This window comes from Gorilla gorilla, chromosome 5, assembly GCF_029281585.2.
Source record: "Gorilla gorilla gorilla isolate KB3781 chromosome 5, NHGRI_mGorGor1-v2.1_pri, whole genome shotgun sequence".
Classification (NCBI taxonomy): Eukaryota; Metazoa; Chordata; class Mammalia; order Primates; family Hominidae; genus Gorilla; species Gorilla gorilla.
Genome location: NC_073229.2, coordinates 94,177,636 through 94,200,153, shown reverse-complemented (window position 1 = coordinate 94,200,153; position 22,518 = coordinate 94,177,636). Strand labels below are relative to the sequence as shown.

General features: G+C 35.9%; 1 protein-coding gene across 1 annotated transcript in view; it reads right to left on the bottom strand.

Annotated features, from left to right (window-relative positions):
* The window catches only part of COL19A1 (collagen type XIX alpha 1 chain), a 337,557-nt gene that overhangs the window by 117,044 nt on the left and 197,995 nt on the right, over positions 1-22,518 (bottom strand). The window contains exon 15 of the mRNA XM_063707696.1: positions 21,806-21,859. Coding sequence (XP_063563766.1) covers positions 21,806-21,859 — 54 coding nt within the window. The remainder of the gene's footprint in view (positions 1-21,805; positions 21,860-22,518) is intronic.

The following is a 22,518-nucleotide window of genomic DNA, read 5'->3' as shown; positions in this document are numbered from 1 at the left end:
GCTGACCGTATAACATTTCCATTTCCATGTGCAAATCTTTTTTTTTTTTTTTTTGAGATAAGAGTCTTGCTCTGTCACCCAGGCTGAAGTAAAGTGGTGTGATCATTGCTCACAGCAGCCTCAACCTCCTGGGCTTAAGTATCCTCCTGCCTCAGCCTCCCGAGTAGCTGGGACTACAGGTATGTGCCACCATACCTAGCAAATTTTAATTTTTTTGTAGAGATGGGTGTCTCTATGTTGCCCAGGCTAAAAAATATGTTTAATCTTACATTAACATTTTATGTAACTGAATATAGTATCTATTATTCTCTGATATTTACCCAGCCCATTGTTTTTGACTGGAAAAAAAGATACACAGTATAAGGAAGTGAGATCTATTTCATCCTTCATTATAAACTATAGTTTTGAAAACAGAGAAAGCTGCATTGTGTAAGTAGTCCTACAAGACTTATAAAAGGATATTAATAATTTAATGAACTTGTACTCAAGGGAGAAAAGTGTTCTTGAAACATGTCAGGATGAATTTTCAAGGGAAACGCCTAATTAGCAGTGTCTGAAGCATATGTCATCACATTTAGAAAACACAAACCAGTCCCTGTGGAAAGAATGGTAAGTTGGATTTTGAAGCATTAACTACTCCAGTTAATATGTATGATTAATGAGCAATATGTCAGTTGGCTGGCCTAACTCAAGTGAAAGACCTTGCAGGAGAAACAAGGATGTTTAAACTCATCCACAGAAATATGCAAATGTAGTTTATTGTCTCATTTATATTTTGATCAACCAATAACTTAGAGATCTTATGGGAAATAATGCCATAGTTTGGGCATCTTTTAAAATATAGAATCAAAGCTACAAAGATGCCCTAAAAAATACATGCCTAACTGTCCCATTGACTTTGCAAATGAGAGCCTTGAGGGGTTAATGAAAGAAAAAAAGCCTTTGGATCATGGCTGATAAACCAACAACTGAGAAAAAACTATACATTTAAGTAAAGTTATATTGATCTTTTTCTTACACATAATAAAGTATTTTTACCAGATGATTATTTGGAAAAAGTCAAATTGAAGAAATATGATTTAAATCCATTCAAAAGAGAAAACACATGTAGGTGAAATCTATTTGATGTCAAGATCTCCAGAGGCAAAGAGAAAAATCCAGTCACTTGTCTATGGGATTCAAACATAAAATTACATGGCAATATTCATACGTTCATTTAGATGTTTGAGCTCCTGAAGACAGACCCTTAATTTAAATCTTTCAAAAATCAATAATAACTAAAACTACAGGAGCTAATGTTGGAAACAATCGAAGTTACAGATTTGTTTACTACTTTAATGAGAAATCAACTGCCACTTAGGAACACTAATGAATGGGAAAAATAAAGACAGTCTTGTATCAATGATAAGCATTTGTATATTTATTAAGTGTTTATTATATGCTGGATGTTGGAGAGTAAAGAGAAAAATTATACACAGATCTTGCCCTTGAGGAGCTCATAGTCTGGTATTAGAATATTTCTCTTCTTTCCTCAATATAAGTTTTGTTCTGCACAAAAAAATAAGGCTATTTAAATAGATCCACAAAAGAGAATAGTAGTTCACCAGTATTTTCAAGAATTATAAGTCTGCATTAAACGTGGACATAGTGGCTTTGGATGATTGGAGCAGCAATATTTCAATTTTGGCATACTTTCAATACTTGTTACCCATAGTCATGCTTTATATTTTAGAAGGGTGTATATTATATTGAGGTGATACAGATTCTAACTCATATATTTATGACACAAATTGATCGTTGACTTAAAAATAAAAAACAGGATAGAAAAAAAAATGTGCATTGTATGAGAAGCCAGATACCTGACCACTAGTACATCCTCTTTCATTTATTAATTAAGTGAATCTGAAAAAGTCACATAATCTCTCAGCCTGAGCAATTTCTACCTTAGGGGAAAAAAAAGAATAAAAACATACCTGCCTAAAGATAGTGGGCTAGAATATATGAAGATCCAAGAGGTATTTAAGAGAAATATATACATTCGAAAGGGGCTTTCTATGATCTTTTCCCCATGATTAGACTATAAATTCTGGAGGGCAGGTATGGTAGCTGCCACGGAATGAACTCTCTGTAAAAGGTCTACCCATTCTTCTGTGCAGAAGGTCCCAAGCATTCCCAGAGGAATTAAACTGCCTAGGGGCACGGAGAAGGTGGCTGAACACATTCAGATGTAGAGCCAGTGATCAATTACATTCTTGGCAAATATCTAAGAAAAATATACCCCAAATCCTCAGTTTGAAATTTAATGTTATTGAGGCCAACCTACTGGCCTGAAATAAAACCTTACATAGCATGTGCTCTCTAGTGGTGACACTAGTGTGTCATCATGGATAACTTATGGGATAGATGTGTCACAGAAATGTTTTTCAAATTGTGGCAACATATAGCCACCAGTTATCTTGCTTTCTTCCCCTGGTAGCACTGCTAAGAACTGGCAGTGTGGCGATCCTTACCATTGCTGGCAAGGTTAGAATTGAAGTTTTCAGACTTGAATAACATTTGACCTAAGGAGTCAGTATCTATAGCTTTGGCCTCTGTTTCTAAATGAAATGAACAGTCTAGATTTTACAACAGACAAATGAGGGCCCTTACTCAGAGTAAAAGCTGAACTCCTTACAATGAATGATCTGCAAGGCTGTGCTCTGCCTTTCCGTGTGGACTCTCTGACCTCCTCTCATCTTCCTTCACCATTCTAGCCATACCGACCTCCTAAAGTTCCTTGAAATTTCTGCCTCAGACCTTTGCACCTGCTGCTTCCCCTACCTAGAAAGAGCTTCCCTCAGCTTTTCACATGGCCCTCATCTATTTTAGATCTTTGCTCCATGGTCAGCTTGGCAGCAAGGCTTTCTCTGACTTCCACACAACACTGCATATCCCCTTCCTCTGCTTTCTTAATCTTGGTTGCATGTATCACCATCAACCACACTAAAACTTATTTATTTTGTGGCCATCTGTCTCCATAATAGAATGTAAGTTCCATGAGGGCAGAGGTTTTTGACTATTTTAGGTGTTACTAAACTTTTCCTGTGAAAAGTAAGAAATATTTAAAGTAAATATTTTAGGCTTTGTGAGACATATAGTCTTTGTCACAACTACTCAACTCTGCTATTGTAAGCACCCAAAGGCAATATGTAAGCAAATGGGCATGAATGTGTTCCAATAAAACTTTATTTAAAAAAAACACATGGTACACCAGATTTGGCCCAAGGGCTGTAGTCTGCTGATTCCCAGTCTATTGTGTCCATTGGTTTATCCTCTGCCTACAGCAGTTTCTGGCAAACAATAGGTGCTCAATAAATATTTGTTCTTGTTTTTGGACTGAGCTAACAATGAAAATGGAAGTAAATGTAACTTTTTAAAAGGTACTAGACAAATGAGGAGTTTGTACTAATGAGAAAAAGTGTGATCTCATGCATTACTATACTTTGAGATGAGCATCAACATCAAAACCATGAAACTAATTATGCCTTGAAAGTTCTTTAAGATCTGGTGATGTTTTTGTTTTTATTTTTGTTTTTGCTGTAGATAACATGAGATAAAACCTTTGCAAAGAATTTGAAATTATTTTGTTGAGATAGTTTTAAAGTGCAGATATGTAAAAAGAGTAACATAACAAATGATTATTTTCCCACAGCACAGCATTAACAACTAGTAACAGTTTGAGATATTTTCTTCAAGAATTTTTTAATCAACAAAATATCATTGATTAAATGGAAATACTTTTTGACCATCTGTAGTCCTTTTTCCCTCACCTTCCTCTTGGGATAACTACTCTCACGAGTTTATGTTATCTTTCTGTTTCATGTACTCTTAAAAAAGAAATATACGTACTTATGTATTTTTTCTTGTATTCAATATTATTGTTTTTAAGATTTATCCTTGGTGTGTGTGTGTCAGGGGGGTGGGGCAGGGGTGTGTACAGTTTGTTATATTTAACTGCTGTGAATGCTGAATTCTGTTGTGGATAGGTAACATTTCCAAATGGAAATATTTCTAGAGTAGCAAAATATAGAAATACGAAAAGTATAGGGCCATTTATTATATTACAGGGCAAAGCCTCAATTAGTTTTTGAGGTTGTGTATACTGGGGTCTAGTGTTGCTCAAGTCTTTCACCCCAGAAAAGAACTAACCATCCAAGGAATCTAGCAGTTTAACACCGTTTTATTTTTCTCTGATAGAAAAACCTTATCCCGCAAATATCAGTTCAGTTATTAATATATGGTGAGTGTTGCAATAGCATAACTCACTTTCAGCATTTCAATTTATCCAGCTGAATTTCAAAATACAAATTGGGTATCATATGGAACTTTTCTCTAATAGCACAATAACAATTTTTAAATGGAGTTTAAGATGTAAACTGAGCGAGCTGAAGTTAAATTTGGGTCTAGTGATCCAGGTACCAGTTTCTTAGAGCTTTGAAACAGAGTATACGTTTTCAAGAGATTAGATATATGGTGACCTTAAAAAAGCCTTCTGACATATTCCATAACATCAAGGAATGGAAGGAAAAAGAATAAAGAATCCTTATGAAACATTTGCAGTCCACAAAACATTTCAAATAGTACCATGTCAACCTATGTTATAAATAGTTTATTCCTGATATTCGGCTGGTTTTACAAGCATCTATGTGATGACAAAGAGAAAAAAATTCAAAACTGTTCTAGAATATCATTAGAAGTACAAACACTTTAAAGAAACCAGTTGTAGTAAAAGTTTATTTATTCAGCACTTTACTAAATGGAAAAGTCTACTAACTGGCACTTCCAAGCTTCTGTAGGACAGTGCTAACTGGCTTAATGACTCAGGAGACAGAGCTCCAGTTAGCAGATACAGTGCTTTCCCTATTAGCTGCAGCTCTACACTGAGGTACAGTGTTAGTAGTTAGCAGGACACAGGCTGGATTTCACCCCCAAACACCCACTGGCTAGTCACACTTCTTCCTGGGCAACTGTGCTAGGAACAAATCCAGAAAAGTCTTTGGATCCCAAAAGAAACACTAAATCTTTTCCATGGTTTTAGTGCTAGAGGATTTTATTATGTTCAAATACTTAGAAATTAATATTATAACTATGATACAATAATTAGCAATTATTGAATACCTAGCATGTGATAGGCCCTGTATTGGCTACTTTACACATATATTTTTCTAATCATCAACTTCGGGTTAGGTACCATTAGTATTATTTCGGTTGTATAACTGAAGAACTGAGACTCAGAGAGGCTAAGTAGTATTCCCTGGGTCACACAGGCAGGGCTCACCCAGGAGTTTGCAAGACTCCGGAATTAATGCCTTTTGAGATTTTACTTTGGTGAGGTTATACAGTGGGTTACATTTTATTAATAAAAATTTCAAGGAACCAGATATCCATCAGAGGCTTAAACTAATCAAACAACGAACAGCCCTCCTTACAGAGGTAAGGTCTGTGGGTTGGTTGGCTTCACCAAAGCCACTCTACAGCAGAGGGAGCATCTCTACCCACCACCTAATATTCATCTGCACAAGCTGTACATCTGGAAGACAAGGAAAATCAAAGTGATTAGTAGGGGAATGAATCAAGGCAGCCTCCAGACGGAAAACGGGCTGAGCAGAGGAAAACAGGCAGATAAACTTCTGTGTCAGTATCAGGCTTGTCTCTGACGACACTGATTTTCCTCTACACTGGTCGAACCATTTTGTATATTCTATTGTATTATGGCCATTTGTTAACATTTCAAAGAAAATCTGATTGTCACCTACTAAGTTGATTTCTGACTTGCTCATGGATCACAACTCATGGGTTGAAAAATATGGCTATTGAGGGAGCAGAATTCGGCCATAGACTTGAACATGACTACCAATTTCTGGCTTTGTGACTCTGAACAAGTCATATTAACTTCTTTAAATCTCAGCATCCTCGTGCCAGTCAACATTAAGTCTAAACTCGATCCTAAAGTTAGTTATCTTCACCAACCGTTACTTGGATTATCTTATCTTAAATGGTTTCTGCTTGTTTGGCTGTCCACATACCTAAATCTATCAAATGACTGTCCTTTTTGTTAAACTTGAGGGTGTTTTAGCTATAAGTGGTCATATAATAGATTATCTGTTTAAATCTTTGTGTAAAAGGGATCTTCCAATTTTAAAAATGTAAGTTGGACTATTCTTCACAAATTGTCCACTAACTTCATTTTATCTTTTTTCTGGGGGAAAAAAGGTTGAAAGAGTTGAGGGAGGAAACTGCTCTTTCCTCTTATAATACTTTTTCAGAAATTCTATTTATATAATCAGTTTTAGCCCTACTGGTTGTCTTGCCCTGCATATGGACTCCAGCAGAACTAGTCCAGGTAGCCAGGAATAAAACAGAACAGACAGTGAAACATGTTATCCTTGCTTTATATAGAATATGGCTGCCTGGGTTCTAAGTCCTGGTAACATATGTTGCATAGCTGAGAATTGTATATTTTGCTGGTTAATTTTCAGAATTGACCTGGCTAAGTGCACATTTCTCTTAATTATTACAAGGCTAAACTGTTTTAAAAAGCTTAACTAATCATACTTCAGTAAAATGAATTCCTTCTGCTGGTGATAAAGTTTTTGTTGTTTCAGTTTTAGCCTATAATCAATGCAACCTACTAAATCAGCACTTCTCTAATTCTATGGGAAAGGACTGGTTTTTAAAATATCCAATCTGTCATGAATCAGTACTTTTATAAAATATAACAAAGCTGAATTGCTAGAAAAAAATGAAATAAACACATATGAAGTATAAATTCCAGTGTATATTACTGAATTCAACAAACAAAACATTATGCTTTAAAAATATAATTTTAAAAAATTAGGGAAAAATGAAAAAAATTACAAAACTGTACACATTATTTAAAGTGTGTATAAGGCACATAAAGATTCCCTATGGCACTCATTAACTTTTTGTCATTTTGTAATTACAATGAAACAAAAAATCATGAGTGAAATAGTGATTTCCCATACAAAGTACCTATATGCACTCTTTGAAGAAATAAACACTATTATATAGTTTTTAATGTAAGACATGATCCTGCTTTTTGCTTGTTAACATATCTACTTCAAGTTGAATTGACATTTCTTATAGGGCAGGGGTTCCCAACCCCCAGGCCCCAGGCTGGTACCGGTCTGTGGACTGTTAGGAACCGGGCTGCACAGCAGGAGGTGAGTGGCGGGCGAGCATTACCGCATGAGCTCTGCCTCCTGCCACATCAGTGGGGGCATTAGATTCTCATAGGAGTATGAACCCTATTGTGAACCACACATGGCGAAGAATCTAGGCTACACGCTCCTTATGAGAATCAAACTAGACCTGATGATTGAGGTGGAACAGTTTCATCCTGAAACCCTATCTTCAACCCCAGTCCTTGAAAAATCTTCCAGAAAACCCATCCCTGGTGCCAAAAAAGGTTGGGGATCATTGTTTTAGAGGATAACTTTTATCTAAGTGCTTCATTGGCTGGGCGTGGTGGCTCACACCTGTAATCCCAGCACTTTGGGATTACAGGCAGATGGCCAAGGCATCTGCCTTTGGGAGGCCAAGGCAGATGGATCACCTGAGGTCAGGAGTTCGAGACCAGCCAGGCCAACATGGTGAAACCCGTCTCTACTAAAAATACAAAATTAGCCAGGTGTGGTGGCACACACCTGTAGTCCCAGCTACTTGGGAGGCTGAGACAGGAGAATCGCTTGAACCCGGGAGGTGGAGGTTGCAGTGAGCTGAGATCGCACCACTGCACTCCAGCCTGGGGAAGACGGAGTGAGACTCTGTCTCAGAAATTAATTAATTAATTAAAAAAGTGCTTCATTATTTTGTTTTAATGACATTAAGATAGAAATCATTTTAACAAAGATATTTTGAAGGAAATGGAAGAAGAAATTTTGAAGTAATTTTAGACTCTCAGAATATTATTTACAACTTTTATTTAAAAATGGAGCAAGTGATGCTGTATTTTGAAAATTAATCTTCAATTCTTCATCAGTAGTCAGTTAAGCAAATCACCCTATAAATTATTTATTAAAGTTAAACAACCTCTCAAGGAAATAAATAAATTCAACATTCTAGAATTCCTATATATGCATCTTCTTTTGGTGGAAAATAAAATTTGAAATGTTTTATCAAACTTGTTAAATATTTGAAGATAACTTTTCACTGATGTAGAATATCAAGAACATCACTTGTTTCTTTGATAACTGTTGTAAAGCTATGAGAATAATATTGTAACAATCGCTAGAAACTTCAGTGTTCACTCTTTTATTTTTTCTACCATTAAAAAACACATTACATTCTTTCTTTGCATAGAAATATTGACATTATTTAAAATACTGATGATAACAGACAAATAAGCAAGTCTATAAAACTGTTCAAATTTTATTTTTAAAAAAGTAAGAATAAACTGGTTTCTTAACTTGCAGAAACAATGAATTAATTCTATAATCCTAATATTTTTGATAAAATTTTTCTCCTCAATAACCATCACACCTCAGCATGCATGGTCATTTTCCATATTATCTCAAAATAAAATAATCTCCAAATTAACATATTAATCTTTACAAATTCACAATTTTTGCCATGTCATTAAGCCTATTGTTTAGTTCTGCTGACATTTCTTTTTAGCAAGAATTTCTCAATGAAGGGAGCTGTGTGTTGATTTACATTCTGGTATAAACTTTAATTTGTGTAACTGCTTCAGGTTTTTTTTAATTTTCAAAAGAAGTCTACAAGACTTTCAAAGTCTGAACATGAACAGTAATAAAATCTGAGAAAGTTTCATAGATTTGTTCATCCTTGTGTGTGTGTTAATGCTAGAAAATGTGCCTTGTTGTTGAAAATGATGTGGTAAAGAAAGAAAGCAAAATAAATGGTTTGTTTTTAAGAAAGCCCACTATAGGTAATTAGATTTAAATGGAAAATAAGAAAGAAAGTAGTATGGAGGTAGAGCATGCAGAAGACAATTAGAAATATTATAAGTCTTAAGAATGAAAGATTAAAGATTAAAGCCCATCCTACTGAATGCTGTGGGGAATTCATCTATTCCATTTTTTTTGCTTCAGCTTTTCTGATACTAGAAATTATCTAATAAAAGTATATTAGATGCACTCAGGTCATGCAATTTTGACAAAATTAAAAAGAAAGGGAATAGTGCACCATTTTTGATATTAAATTAGAAGCGTAACTTCTTTTGAATTTGTAATTCTTATGCCATCCTCATTTTACTTTGAAAAGGTCTTTATTTCTATGGCAACAGCTGCAAAGAAACACACCACATTCACTTGCATAAGCTCCCAGTGAAAAAGGTTTTTAAGCCCATAGTAAGTTACCAGTAGAGTATACAAAAATGTATCACCATAACCACAAGGACTTACTGATAAAACACAGGCAGGACTCTTCATATGGTAAGACAGTCCCTTGACATTTCCTCGCTTGGAAACGATACTTAATTAGCATGCTTCAGAAATTTTATACCATTTGAGAAAAAATAAATGACAGTTTACAGAATGTGCACAGAGACATAAAACGTGAAAATTGCCAAAAGCAATAAAGATAAGAACAATTTAATTTTGACAATATTTTACCCTGACCTCATTTATATTATACCAATAAAACAAAGTTTTCCAAGGAGTTAGAACTGTGTTCTGACAAAATGAATTTGTGAAACAAAATAAATGAATTCAGACAAATGTCTGATAACAGAAATGCTCTTGTAAGATACCACTGGTAATTTACAAAGGAAAGGAGTCTTAGATAAAAGGGATAAAATGAAATGCCCACATTTTCCCCAGCAGCTTGAAAAACCTAGCAAAACTGAAATTAAACTGAAATTGCAATAATAGACTTTTTCTTATCCCAAGGCCTGCCCCTTTCACCATCGTTTAGTTTGACTTCCTCTACTTCTATATTTCTCTCTACTTTTACCTAAGTTGGGCTTGCTGCTCATGAGGGAAGAAAGTAGTAGGTGTATCTATTGGCCTGAAAACAATCTTGTGATTAATGCCTCTTATAAACAGCAAATGTTTTACTAAATCATATCTACACTAAAAAATTCTTTCTATATGAGAAGAATATGCATATGCAATGTGAATATGCAATAAGCCTTTATTTCTACTTTGTCCTCAAAGTGAGTGTCCATGCCCCTCCTTTCCTTTTCCTGTGTCCTCAAGGTAAAGATGCTGACCCATGTTTATACCTGTGCCTTCCCTTTTGGCCTCCTCCAGTATGTCTGGATAATTTATTATTGTTTGTTGTGCTTGCATCTTCAGTTTCTCCCTATTTACAGACTTCTTTGCTTCAGTTTGTAATTGTAGTTGAGTATTCATATATATATATATACACTTATGAGAAAAAAAGAAACAAAGATTTTCCTTGACCTCTCCCAATGTAGTCTTATGCCATCTCTCTTTACACCTCAGCTTTTGAGAATAATAGTTCATAATCCCCTGACTTTCTCAATATCTACTACACTCTTGAGATCCGTGCAGTGTCATGTTTGCCCCTGTGCAACACAGACACGCTAAGAAACCAGCTTCCTTCAAGATCACCAATGGCTTTTTCTCAACCTCCATCCTCCCTGATACCTCTGAAGAATTTCCTATCAGTTCACAGTCCCCTCCCTTTCAAAACTTTCTTCTTATTCTCCCACTTTTCTATACTTTAAACTTTCTAGTTCATCTCTCCACCCCATTCCTATATATAGGTTTACCCAAATTTCAAGGTTCTACTTTCAGTTCTTTTCTTTCTAGTTTCTCCCTTGCACACTGCCCCCTCACTCCATTGTGATGGCTTTAGTTATCACCCTTAAACTGATGACTTGCTAACAGTAAACTTGGTTCTTCTACTCAGCTCACATCTTAAGGGGCTTTTGATTGCAGATTCTTTCCGTAGCCCTAATGCTGTAGGCTTCAAACTGACTCATCTCTTCTAAAAGAATGTTTTCTTCAAGTGTTTTCTACTTCATTTAAAGGCACTATCATTTCAGACTTGATACGTCAGCAATCACTTCTGAAACTTAAGTCCTTTGCCTGTTCTGTGTTCATTCAATCTCCTTGATGTCACTCCCATCAGCCATTTCACTGGTTTTTATAATCATGCCCTTTATTACTTATTGATTAAACTACAAGAATAGTTTTCTTTTTTTTGAGATAGAGTCTCCTTTGTCGCCCACACTGGAGTGCAGTGATGTGAGCTCGGCTCACTGAAGCCTCTGTCTCCTGGGATTAAGAGATTCTCCTGCCTCAGCCTCCCACATAGCTGAGATTAGAGGTGCACACCACCATGCCCAGCTAATTTTTGTATTTTTAGTAGAGACAGAGTTTCACCATGTTGGCCAGGCTGGTATCGAACTCCTGACCTCAAGTTACCTGCCCGCCTCGGCCTCCCAAAGTGCTGGGATTACAGGTGTGAGCCACTGAACCCGGCCTGTGAGGTTAATATTATCAAAGTTCTTTTTAAAATCATGTCTTCACTTTCACTCAAAAGCCATCAAGGATTCTGTGTCAGTGATGTTAAGGATTGTGTTTTATTTCACCTCCGTACAGGTGCAGTTGGTGCCAGGCTTGGGTGGGCTCAGTTGCCATGGGTGTTGGCTGCTACAAGCTTCTATCTACACCCATTCCTGGAGGGTTACCTTAGTCTACAGGATCTACCTGGCCTGGAGATACTGGGAAGTTACTGCCCATCTCCCCACCCTGTGAGGGCAAGCCTCGCCCCTTGCTTCAAGGCAGGAGAAATTCTGTGGTGCTCCAGAGTGTCTTGTGAGATCAGGGAGAGACTTGATGCTCCTGAAACCATATTTTGCCTGCATTCTTCTCTTCTCTTGTCTGCTTCCCTCACTCTGTTACAGGTTTCTTCTGTAAATTGCTTATACAAGAATCCCATCTTAGGCTCTGCTTTTAGGGAAGCCTGACTTAAGCCAACTTCCATGGTATTTCACACAAAACAGGCACTCAAATGTTTCTTGAGTAAATAAATAGGCCCTCAGATCTTTCAGAGAGGCTTTTTGTTCAAATGCAGTTGCCTCACTCAGTATAGGTGTTTTTGCTTATTTTCTTCTCTTTCCTACTCTCTATTCATTAGCTCTTGTCTTTTTCTCTCAGTGTAGAGATTTTGATTTGATTGCATTTATAAGACCCTCAAATACTTTCGAAGACAAATAAACTATAAACATGATTGAATAAATGCGCAAAGCTATGGAAATGTTTCTGCAAAAGATTTGGAAGACTGCATAAAACACATGGCCAATGGAGAGTGTGAAGCAACGGCCTTCAATATGGCAGAACAAAAGGTGCAGATTTTTTCCAATGATATCTTGCTCTTTTCATTGTACGTTCTAAGACTGATTTTCTTAAAGTGGCATTATTATTGAATAAAAATATTGAATGCACATAAATTGTGTTTACATTATTGAATTTTATGTGCATTCAAGGTATTAAATATACTTGTAGATACTCTGCAGTCATCTTTCTCACGGTTGCATAGACACATTGTTAACATCTCTCACATAAGAAATACAAACAACAGTCCTTTCTAGTGTTCAAGAAGTGCATTGTCTAGTGATTTGAGAGCCACAAATGACACCATAATACAGTGGTCACAACATACGTTGTATACTGTTGTGAATTTAAAAAACACAATGGATAATGCTTACATACATGTACATACATATATGTATCTGTTTGTGTTGGACATATTAGAGATATCAAATAAATATCAAATTAATCTACAATAATTCACACAAAAAAAGTCCAAGTAAAAGTTTACTGGTTTTGAGGAAAATGAGAAAAAGTAGTTTCTAAGGTATTTCTGAAGAATTCAAGAGCGACTCTCAATACTACCATTCCAAGAAATTTAGAAATAAAAACACAGTACAATCTACGTACATCATATAAAAGATAAATTTTCAACTTTTTAAAGAATTATGGCATCACATTTACTTTGCAATAGCTTCTCTCTCGATAATTAAAATATAATGTATAAGAAAAACAAAAGTGCTATAAAATTAAAGTTGCTTTGAGAATTATGTGCCATTACCTAAGGTAACTCAAAATACTATAGAGTTTTACAAAGTTGAGGGCTTGTTTATTGGAAACATAATTTGCTGGCTTTCAAAGTCATTAGGCCATAAAAATGTTTCAGGCTCCAAATGTTTTGCATTTCTGAAAACTTATCTGTTTATATTTTCCAAATGGATTAATAACTTGTGATTAATTCTTGGTTTTGGCAGCCATCCACACATATATTCACTCCATCCCAAATGGATAAATAACTTTCTACTTGACATTTCCAATGGTAAATGTGTGAAATAGTTACTAACGTGTTCAGTGTAATGTTCTGAATAAAGATCCTGATGCAGGTGTATTAGCATATCGCCACTTTGGCAGAATGTGCCTTCTCCTTTTCCACTCTCTTTAAGTGTTTCTGTGGCTAAGTAGGTAATATTTATAAGACTCCTTCATAGAACACCTGTCACCAGAGTGCATTTAAAGTGCTTCCGGCTTAATCCCATAATATACCTGAGGGCTAAGTTATGATAAAACAGATAAATTTAGACTAGAGTCTTGAGTGATTTGGCTGAAGTCACAAATTGATCCAATTGCTCTCCTGAGAAAAAAAGAGCAGTTCTGACTCTCCCCCTGGTCCCTCACTGGCCAGGCATTGCTGGTTCCCAAATGTTGGTGCAGGTTATAGGGACAGAATGTGTGCTCATCACAATGTGTGGAGACCATAAAGGGATCAGCTGTACCTACCTATATTTGTCCCTTCTAGTGTGTGGCTTTAATTAGAAAAATTAAGTTAGTGATTTTTAAGTAACTTTTTAAAAAGTTAGTGATTTGGTTAAATTCTCAATATCCCTATTTTAAAACATGCAAATCTGGGTTTCAGTGTGATACCACAAAATAGACAATGGGTGTATATTATGCAGAACAGTTAGAATAAATAGCCCTGCAGCCTTGGAGAATTGCCAATGTTTTCTGGGTCTCTGTTTTCTTATTTGGTGGGCTGGAATGATACTATAGTACCCCTTTAGCTAGAAAATGTGATGATTTGATGTTCCTGAAATGGGTCCACCCTCACCTCTCCAGGCTTCTCTCTGAAGCTCTCAGCCACTCGGCTCAGGGGCTGAATCTCTCCAGTTTGAAGGAGTCCCCACTAGATGATGTGGCTCTTCCACATCAGAGAACAGCTCTTGGGTCTATTCACATAAATAAATAAACCATTCAGACTCAGGGTCCTATTTGAAAATACAAAACATTTTTCCTTTACTAATCCATATAAAAGAGAAAACTTATTATGTTATTTTGTTACAATACAAATAATGTCATTCAGCTCTTCATTTAAGTGAATGTAAGGACCTCAGCTCACTGTTGCTTTACTATTGATATAAGTATTATTGGAACAAAATCATTGCTTACAATATTTTTTTTTCTCATCGACAGCCTTTCCAGGGCATTTTGTCTCTTCTGTCTCAAGTGCACTGCAGAAACCACTAGTTAGAGTGAAATTTACCACAAGGAGACACAGGCACACTGTCAGTAACTAGCTGTGCTGTTTAACTTTATCTAAGGGATGGCCTGTGATCACAAAGTCTGGGCTACATCTCTTGTTCATCTGATTTTAATTAGCCTGTGCTAGAAGTTGTTTACCAACATCTTTTTCCTTGATTTATCTTTCCCACCAGTAAGAAAATATGAGGCAAAAGTAAAGGACTATCCTTGCTGCACAACTACGCCCTTGAAGGCATTTGTTTGACATGAACACATATTAGCCTTTCCCCCTTTTTCCTGTCTTACTACATTGCTTCAGTAACTATATTTGATCCAATTTTAGGAGACACCAAGCAGCCAAAGTCCACTATGGAGCTCTGCAAACAGAGATGCAGGGATAAATGCAGATTTGCTTATTTTTATCCACCGAGTTTCATATTTGGTTTTGTAAATTCAAACAATGTGTTGGAGAAAGCTCTGCACCTGTTGCTTGGACCTGAATAGGGTACCCAATTTCCCTGTTATTCATCTAGAAATGTCAGACAGAATTAAGGATGGTATCTCTTGCAAACTCCCAAGATAATCCTCATGGAGACATTCTGAAGAAATGTCATAGCAAGTAAATAAAATATGATGTTATCTGTATGCCAAGAATTTTCTAACAAGTAATAAGCATGAACCAATAGTTGTAGAATACAGAACATTTAACATGTTATTTTTAAGGTATATGTTTATATTTATAGATGAATCCAAGCAAAAAAGATGCTTTTTTTCTACCTATGACCAGAGTTAAAACTACTATTTAAAGTTATTTTTGACTTTTTCTTGCTAGTAATACAAATTCCTGGTGGAAGGACACCAGTCATAGTTTTAGTGAGAGCAGAATTATGAAACACTCATTGTGCATTTTAAAGGTCATTGTCAGTTTTGACACATAAAGATAAGAAAACAATCATATCACCTGTTTTAATGTGAAACTAACAAAATTACTTCCTGTAAATTCATAATTATCCATTCTTTTCTCTATAAGACTCCTCTCTAAAATTCAAGCCTGTGTAAGGATGTGCAACTGCAGACAATTGTTAGTGGTTTCTACCAGACCCTGAAATCATTTCATTGGAACAATGAGATCATTTTGTAGCTGTGAAGTTGGTAACTTGGAATAAGCTATCTTAAAGTAAGAAGAAATACTCTTTCTCTCTCTCTCTCTTTTTTTTTTTTTTTTTTTTTTGAGGTGGATTCTTGCTCTGTCACCCAGGCTGGAGTACAGTGGCACAATCTCGGCTCACTGCAACTTCCACCTCCTGGGTTCAAGCGATTCTCCTGCCTCAGTCTCCCGAGTAGCTGGGATTACTGGCACCCACCACCATGTCCAGCTAATTATTGTATTTTTAGTAGAGACAGGGTTTCACCATGTTGGCCAGGCTGGTCTTGAACTTCTGATCTCAAGTGATCCGCCCGTCTTGGCCTTCCAAAGTGCTGGGATTACAGACATGAGCCACCGCGCCCAATGAAACACTATTATTATTATTTTTTTACTCTACTGTGAGGCAGGTCTGACCTGCATTACTGTCTTGCTGTGTTCTACAAAGTTTTCATAGAGCATGGCTAGACTACGAGGGCACAATTTCACTTGAAAAATATCCCAAGCCCCGTAAAAACAAATAAGCTTAAGGAAAATTTTGCTTAAGTGAGTCCTGTTGTATGTGTTGATTTCTTAAAAGCAATGACTTTGATGTCCTTTTACCTAATGAGATCAATATAGCCCAGTACTTATTAATAACATAATTCATTACTTGTGCTGTCTTAGGTAAAGTATATCAACCAGTTCAGAATCAAACCAAAAGAAAAACCAAGTGTAAATTTTACATGAAAATCCCAGTAAATTTACACATGATCAGCACAATTTGTTCATCAAACAAATTTTGAGGTCTCAGCTACTCCACAGTGATGACACCAATCTTCATCTCTTTCTTTAAGGAAAAGGCAATAGTCTACTCTACCCTGCAGACATTTTTACATACTCAATTTTATTATCAAGTTAGATCAACACTGGGCCTCAAGCTTCTGGGGCATTAGAAAATGGGCATGGACATCTAGGTAAAGTAAGATTCAGGTAAAATTTAAATAAAATAGATTCAACAGAGTAGTAGTGAAAAAAGTCATTTTATCTTAAATATTTTTTTGATCAATTAGACATTCTCCTTAATCAAGTACTAATATTCTGAAGCTGTATACCTACATTCCCTTCTATAAACATCTTGAGATCACTAGGCTAACACCGACATGGCATTACTCCTCATCACAGCCCTGTGGGGTAGGCGTTATTAGCATCTCCATTTTCTAAAAGAGGCATGTGAGGTGCAGAGTGGCTGAGGAATTCACACAAGATCACAAAGCTAATAAGCAGTAAAGCTGGGATTTAAATTCAGGCAATCTGGGCCAGGTGCTGTGGCTCAGGCCTGTAATCTCAGCACTTTGGTAGGCCAAGGAGGGTGGATCACCTGAGGTCAGGAGTTTGAGACCAGCCTGACCAACGTGGTGAAACCCCATCTCTACTAAAAATACAAAAATTCACCAAGCATGGTGGTGCATGCCTGTAATCCCAGCTACTTGGGAGGCTGAGGCAGCAGAATCACTTGAACTGGGGAGGTGGAGGTTGTAGTGAGCCAAGACTGCACCACTGCACTGCAGCCTGGGCAACAAGAGCAAAACTCTGTCTCAATAATAAATAAATAAATAAATAAATAAATAAATAAATAAATAAATAAAATTCAGGCAATCTGGCCCCAAAGTCTGTGGTGCAACCTGTATGCTAAATTCCAAGTTGCTTGCACCATAAGATGAAAGTGGACATGTTGCTTGCCCTGCCCTCCTATACTTTTGTAGGCTCCCAGCTCATGGAGGAAATGTGACCCAGCCCCTTTGCCATCAAGTGTGGGCTGGTGCAAAGAAACACATCTTGACGGGGGCAGGGGTAGGTAGGTTGATGTTCTCTGTGCTGTTTAGAATGCAAGGAATCCTGACTCCAGAAACAGCTTCAAAGCCAGCTTGGAGCAAGCACTTCAAGGGAAAGTAAAACCTGCACAAAAATGTTGCAAGGAGGCAATCAAGAGGATGGTTGCCCAGAGAGGGGAAAAAGGACAGGCACAGGCAGAGAGGATAAATTGAGAGCAAGACAGGGCAGGACAGAGGGGTAAGTTACAGGGAATTTAAAACATAAAGTTTCTGTTCAGGATCAAAATTAGGATCCTGCAACAGAGTGCAAGAGTGAGGTGTCATCTTGGTCCAACCACACAAACTTCTGTTTGCGGCAGTAACTAGTTGATTCACCAGTAAATGTCTTTTTTCAGAGACCTAGAGGAACCTCTTTTAAAAAGACCAGAGTAGCTTCACGCTAACCTTGAGATTATTCAGATGTGCATTTAATGTGACTATAAAATGAAAATTCAAGGTTACATAAAAACAATTATTGTTTTCATTATTTTTGGGAAGAGTCTGTTACGAATACTAAGAAATCCTGCAAGGAACCTACATCTTAAATGGAATTTTTATAATGCCAGTTCTTTTGCAATGTTTCTCGTTAATATCCATGAACATGCTCTGCTACCTGAAATATTCCACTTTTCACGAAGATACTTCTCTGGGTTTCCAACCAGTTCCTGTCCTTTTCCCTCCACCACAATCTCCATTGTTTGCCTCTCCTTCCTCACAACTCATGCCCTAATTTCCTTACACATTTTCTTGAGATTTTTGTTTTCAGTGCCCTCCTCACTACTCAACCGAACTTCTCTCTCCAGCATCAGTTCCAGCCACTTCTCTTATCCAGCATCTCTCCACTTACTTTGTCCCAAATTTTAATTCTGCTGAACCCTTCATGAATCTAGAACCGCTCTTCTGTTGACTTCTTGGTTCTGTATGGCCTTTTTCTGCCTCATGATGGATTAAACCCCCTCTTAACTTCCAGGAAGGCCCCCAACCCCCAATGCCATTCTGTTCTCCCTCATCGTGATCTGAAACATTCTCATCTGTAGCTTAGGATCAATATTCAACATTCATTGAATTCTAAAAACTGTGTGAATCCATAAAGGATGTAAGACTAAAAAATATGTCAACCAAATATTTTGCTTGCAGGGCTTCAAGAAGACAAAGTAAATAAATAAATAATGGCATATAAAAGATCCAAAAAATGAAAATCAGGAAGTTGAGAAATAAAATAGCCCATAAATTTCAGATACATATTGTCACAGAACATTGTTAAGGTTAAGAATAGCTTTCAAGCGTAAGAAGAACATTACTTCTACATTTTATTAAATGAACACTTTATAAACTAAGATTTAGCAGCTTAAATGATAATTAAAAAAATAAAATCAACTAATCAAAATTTCAAACAGAACCTTGGCGTGGTACTTGCAAAAAGATAGTGTTGCTATTATGCTTATAGGAAACTACACAAAGAGTTAAAGAGAAAAAGACAAAGAATTCATTGATCAGAATCCTATGTCTTTCATAATAATAATAGCAATATTAACATGTTTCTATAATGTTTGATATTTTTCAAAGCATGTTTAAATGTGACACCCATGTTTGAAACTCACCATAATTGTGAGATATTGGTAGAGTAGTAGCTACTACCTATTTAATCATTGATGAAAACCAACAAGTTAATGATTTGTTTAAAATTAAATGTTCTGCTTTCATTAAAGTCATTATGTCTAGGAATAAAGTGCATAAAACTTCACACATTTTATGTTTCATTTAAATAGGCTTAATGATAGTTAATACCTTCTTGGTCAACCACTCATAATCAAAATACAAGAGTTTTTTAACACTGGGTAAATAAAAATGATTTTACATTCCTAGATTTTTCTCACTATTGTTTTCCACTGCAAACTTTAGTGAAATAGAAAAATTATTGGTCTTAGCTTTCAGAATGTGCATCTGTATGTATACACACATATGTATATAGACAGGCATACACGTACAAGTACATTTTTATGTCTGAAAGAGCTGAGTACTCCTTAACTATTGAGCTGAGAAGAAATGGTGGCACTCAGTTGGACCTAAATGTAAATATGTAAGAACGCTCGTTTTTAAAATTCATTTGTTTCCCATTCAAGTAGTTTATAAAGCAGAATAAATCACTGAGCATATATGGATATAATCCAAATGCATATAATCATTTGTAAATGTGGATAATGTCAATAATACCTTCTCTAGCTACTTCTTTTGATAAATAGGGCATTTGGGAAAGAGCAGTAGCAATAACGACAAACTATGCCTAAAAGTGTCTATAAGTTCTATTACATTCTTTAGTTTCTGACATTATGTTACTCTTGATAGAAGATAAAAGTAATATAAAATTATCTGGACTACACACATTTATAAATGGAGTAAATTTACATAAAACAGTGGTTGAACTTTACAATTTAACTGATTTCCTTCATTATTATCATGGAAAATACATGTTTAATTTATTCTTTAATCTACTTTCTTATGAAATGCAAGCTTTGATAGGGTACAATTTTAACTTGAAGCATTATTATTTTTAAAAAGCCTCATTTAAATATTTTTTCAGTTCAGCTAGTATCTAACAAGTCTGTCATAATTATCTTACAAACCAAATCAAGAAATGTGGGTGGGAAGGTGGTAGGGTTCAAATACATTTGTACATGATTTGATTGTCACACTTTAAGGACATCAATGGTGGAAAAGATGGTAGCCTAGGCTGGTGTTACACGGGGTTCTCAGGCCCAGTTCTGTTCAGGATTTATTAACGATTTGAATGAAGACAGAATGTAGGCTTATCAAATTTTAAAGTAGCATAAGGCTGAGGGATATTTCACTGGAAAACAGGATTCAAATCACTTTTTAAAAGCAAAAAGCCCCCAAAGAATAGAATGCTATTAGGGATTAAAATCAAGAAAGATGAAATTTAACAACAAGGATCAGTTCCTACTCTGTGATTCAAAAAGGCAACTGTACAACAACAGGCTGGGTGAAGACCTGACTTAGCATTTTTCATTAAAATAAAAAGGGAGGAGCATTTAATTGACCACATGCAGTACAAGTCAAAAGTACAATAACAGACAAAGGAGCATTGGCTCAATCTTAGGCCATAATAGTAGCATGTTGTCTGTGGTATGGGGCGTACTTGCCTCATTTTACTCTGCCCTAAGTAAGACCACATGTATCCAGTCTCATTCTCGACAACTCTGGAAAGCCAATGAGTGTTTTCTGGCAAAGATTATTGGCATGTTGGAGAGTCCAGAATCCATATGATAAGAGAACAAGTTAAGAGAATTGGGATTTTATTAACTTGATAAGAGGTAAACCTTAGTACAATACACCACTGACCCTCAAATATTTGTAGTTGAGGAAAGAGATTTATTTTACAGAAGGCAGAACTGGGAATAATAAATGAGAATGTCTAAGAAACATATTTGGGGTTAATAATAAAAGAGAATGTAGGACTACAGTCAGAAGCTCAAGTTTAGGCAAATCATCTAAACTCTAAGTCATGGAATGCTCATCAACAAGGGAACAGAAGTTGACAGTACTTGTACTATTTAGTACAAAGACGGCCATAAATAAGCACATGAGAAAGAACACACAAGATTTTTTGAGACTTTAAAATGGTTTGAAAATGATAATAATAACAGTAAAACACAAGAATGGGGTCATCACTGCTCATATGAAGCTGACCAGTTGTCATAACACTGCAGGGCTTCGTTTTACTGTGGAATGATGAAATTGAACTGCACTAGAAATAGGAGGGTATTGCTCTACTACCAATTCCAACGACGATTTATTTGCTTACTATTTTGTCTCAGTTAAAGGCAATAAATGACAATGAAAGGAGAGTTATGAAAAGCCAGTGAAGTTAATAATTTAATTTGGATAAACAATGTAGTTAATATCCACAACCTTTATGGAATTAATAAATAGGCTGGACCTCCACAAAGATACTCATCAACTTAATTCAAAAACTAAAAATATGACCAAAGTAGTGTAGATCAAATTAGGGCTAATTCATTTTATCCAAACAATATCTCTACACTTGTGCTGCCAATCTTGAAAAATATAGAATTTTCTGAATTGCAAAACCTCTGTCAAAATCTCAAATCTCAAATTTCAGCCTTTGGATAATTGATACTCTCCATATGCCCATCTGCTTGCTCTATTTCGGTTTCATTTTCATTAGTGTTCCGAAATAAGTAGCCCCTAAGTTAGTAATGCCCACCAGTTGTTCCAAGTTTACTTACCCTCTGACCCTCTTTTCCAGGTGGACCTTGGGGGCCTTGTATCCCCAGGGAACCCTATGAGGAAAAAGAGACACATGTTAATACACTGTTTCAAGTACACCTGCCTCACAAAGAATGTTGTGAAAATTAATAATTATTTTGTTGATTAAAACAAACTTTTAAAGTAATTTGAGCTCTTTCAAGGCTGAACTATATAATATATTAATAATGATGAATTGCCCTTCTTTGACTGGCTTATCTTTGTAGCTAACTCCAGAAAGAAAAAAAGGCAGTCCCGCATCAGGTGTGAGACCAAATGTTCACCGCCAGTGAAGAATCTCATATGATTGGAACCATGTTTCAACAAACCACCATAAATAAGTGGTAACAATATTTGCAAGCAGAAAAAGATACCTCTTTATACATTTAAACTCTATAAATAAAATTATATTTTTGGTTGAGAGTAGCTTTTAAAGTATATTCTAAGGAAATGCATGATTATGGTGTTGGCTTCAAACATGCCTACTCATAACATTGAACTTTTAATATTAAAAATATTTACTGCTTTCTTGTAATAATATAAAGTGGTAGGGAAAATAAACATTCTTTTTTTTTCAGATCATAATGAAGTCCTAGGAAATCCCAGGTATTAATCTGAAAGTCAAGTCTCCTGATTCTTATTTTAGACAGAAATTCTTACTCCACATGAAATTAAAAATGATGATATTGCCATT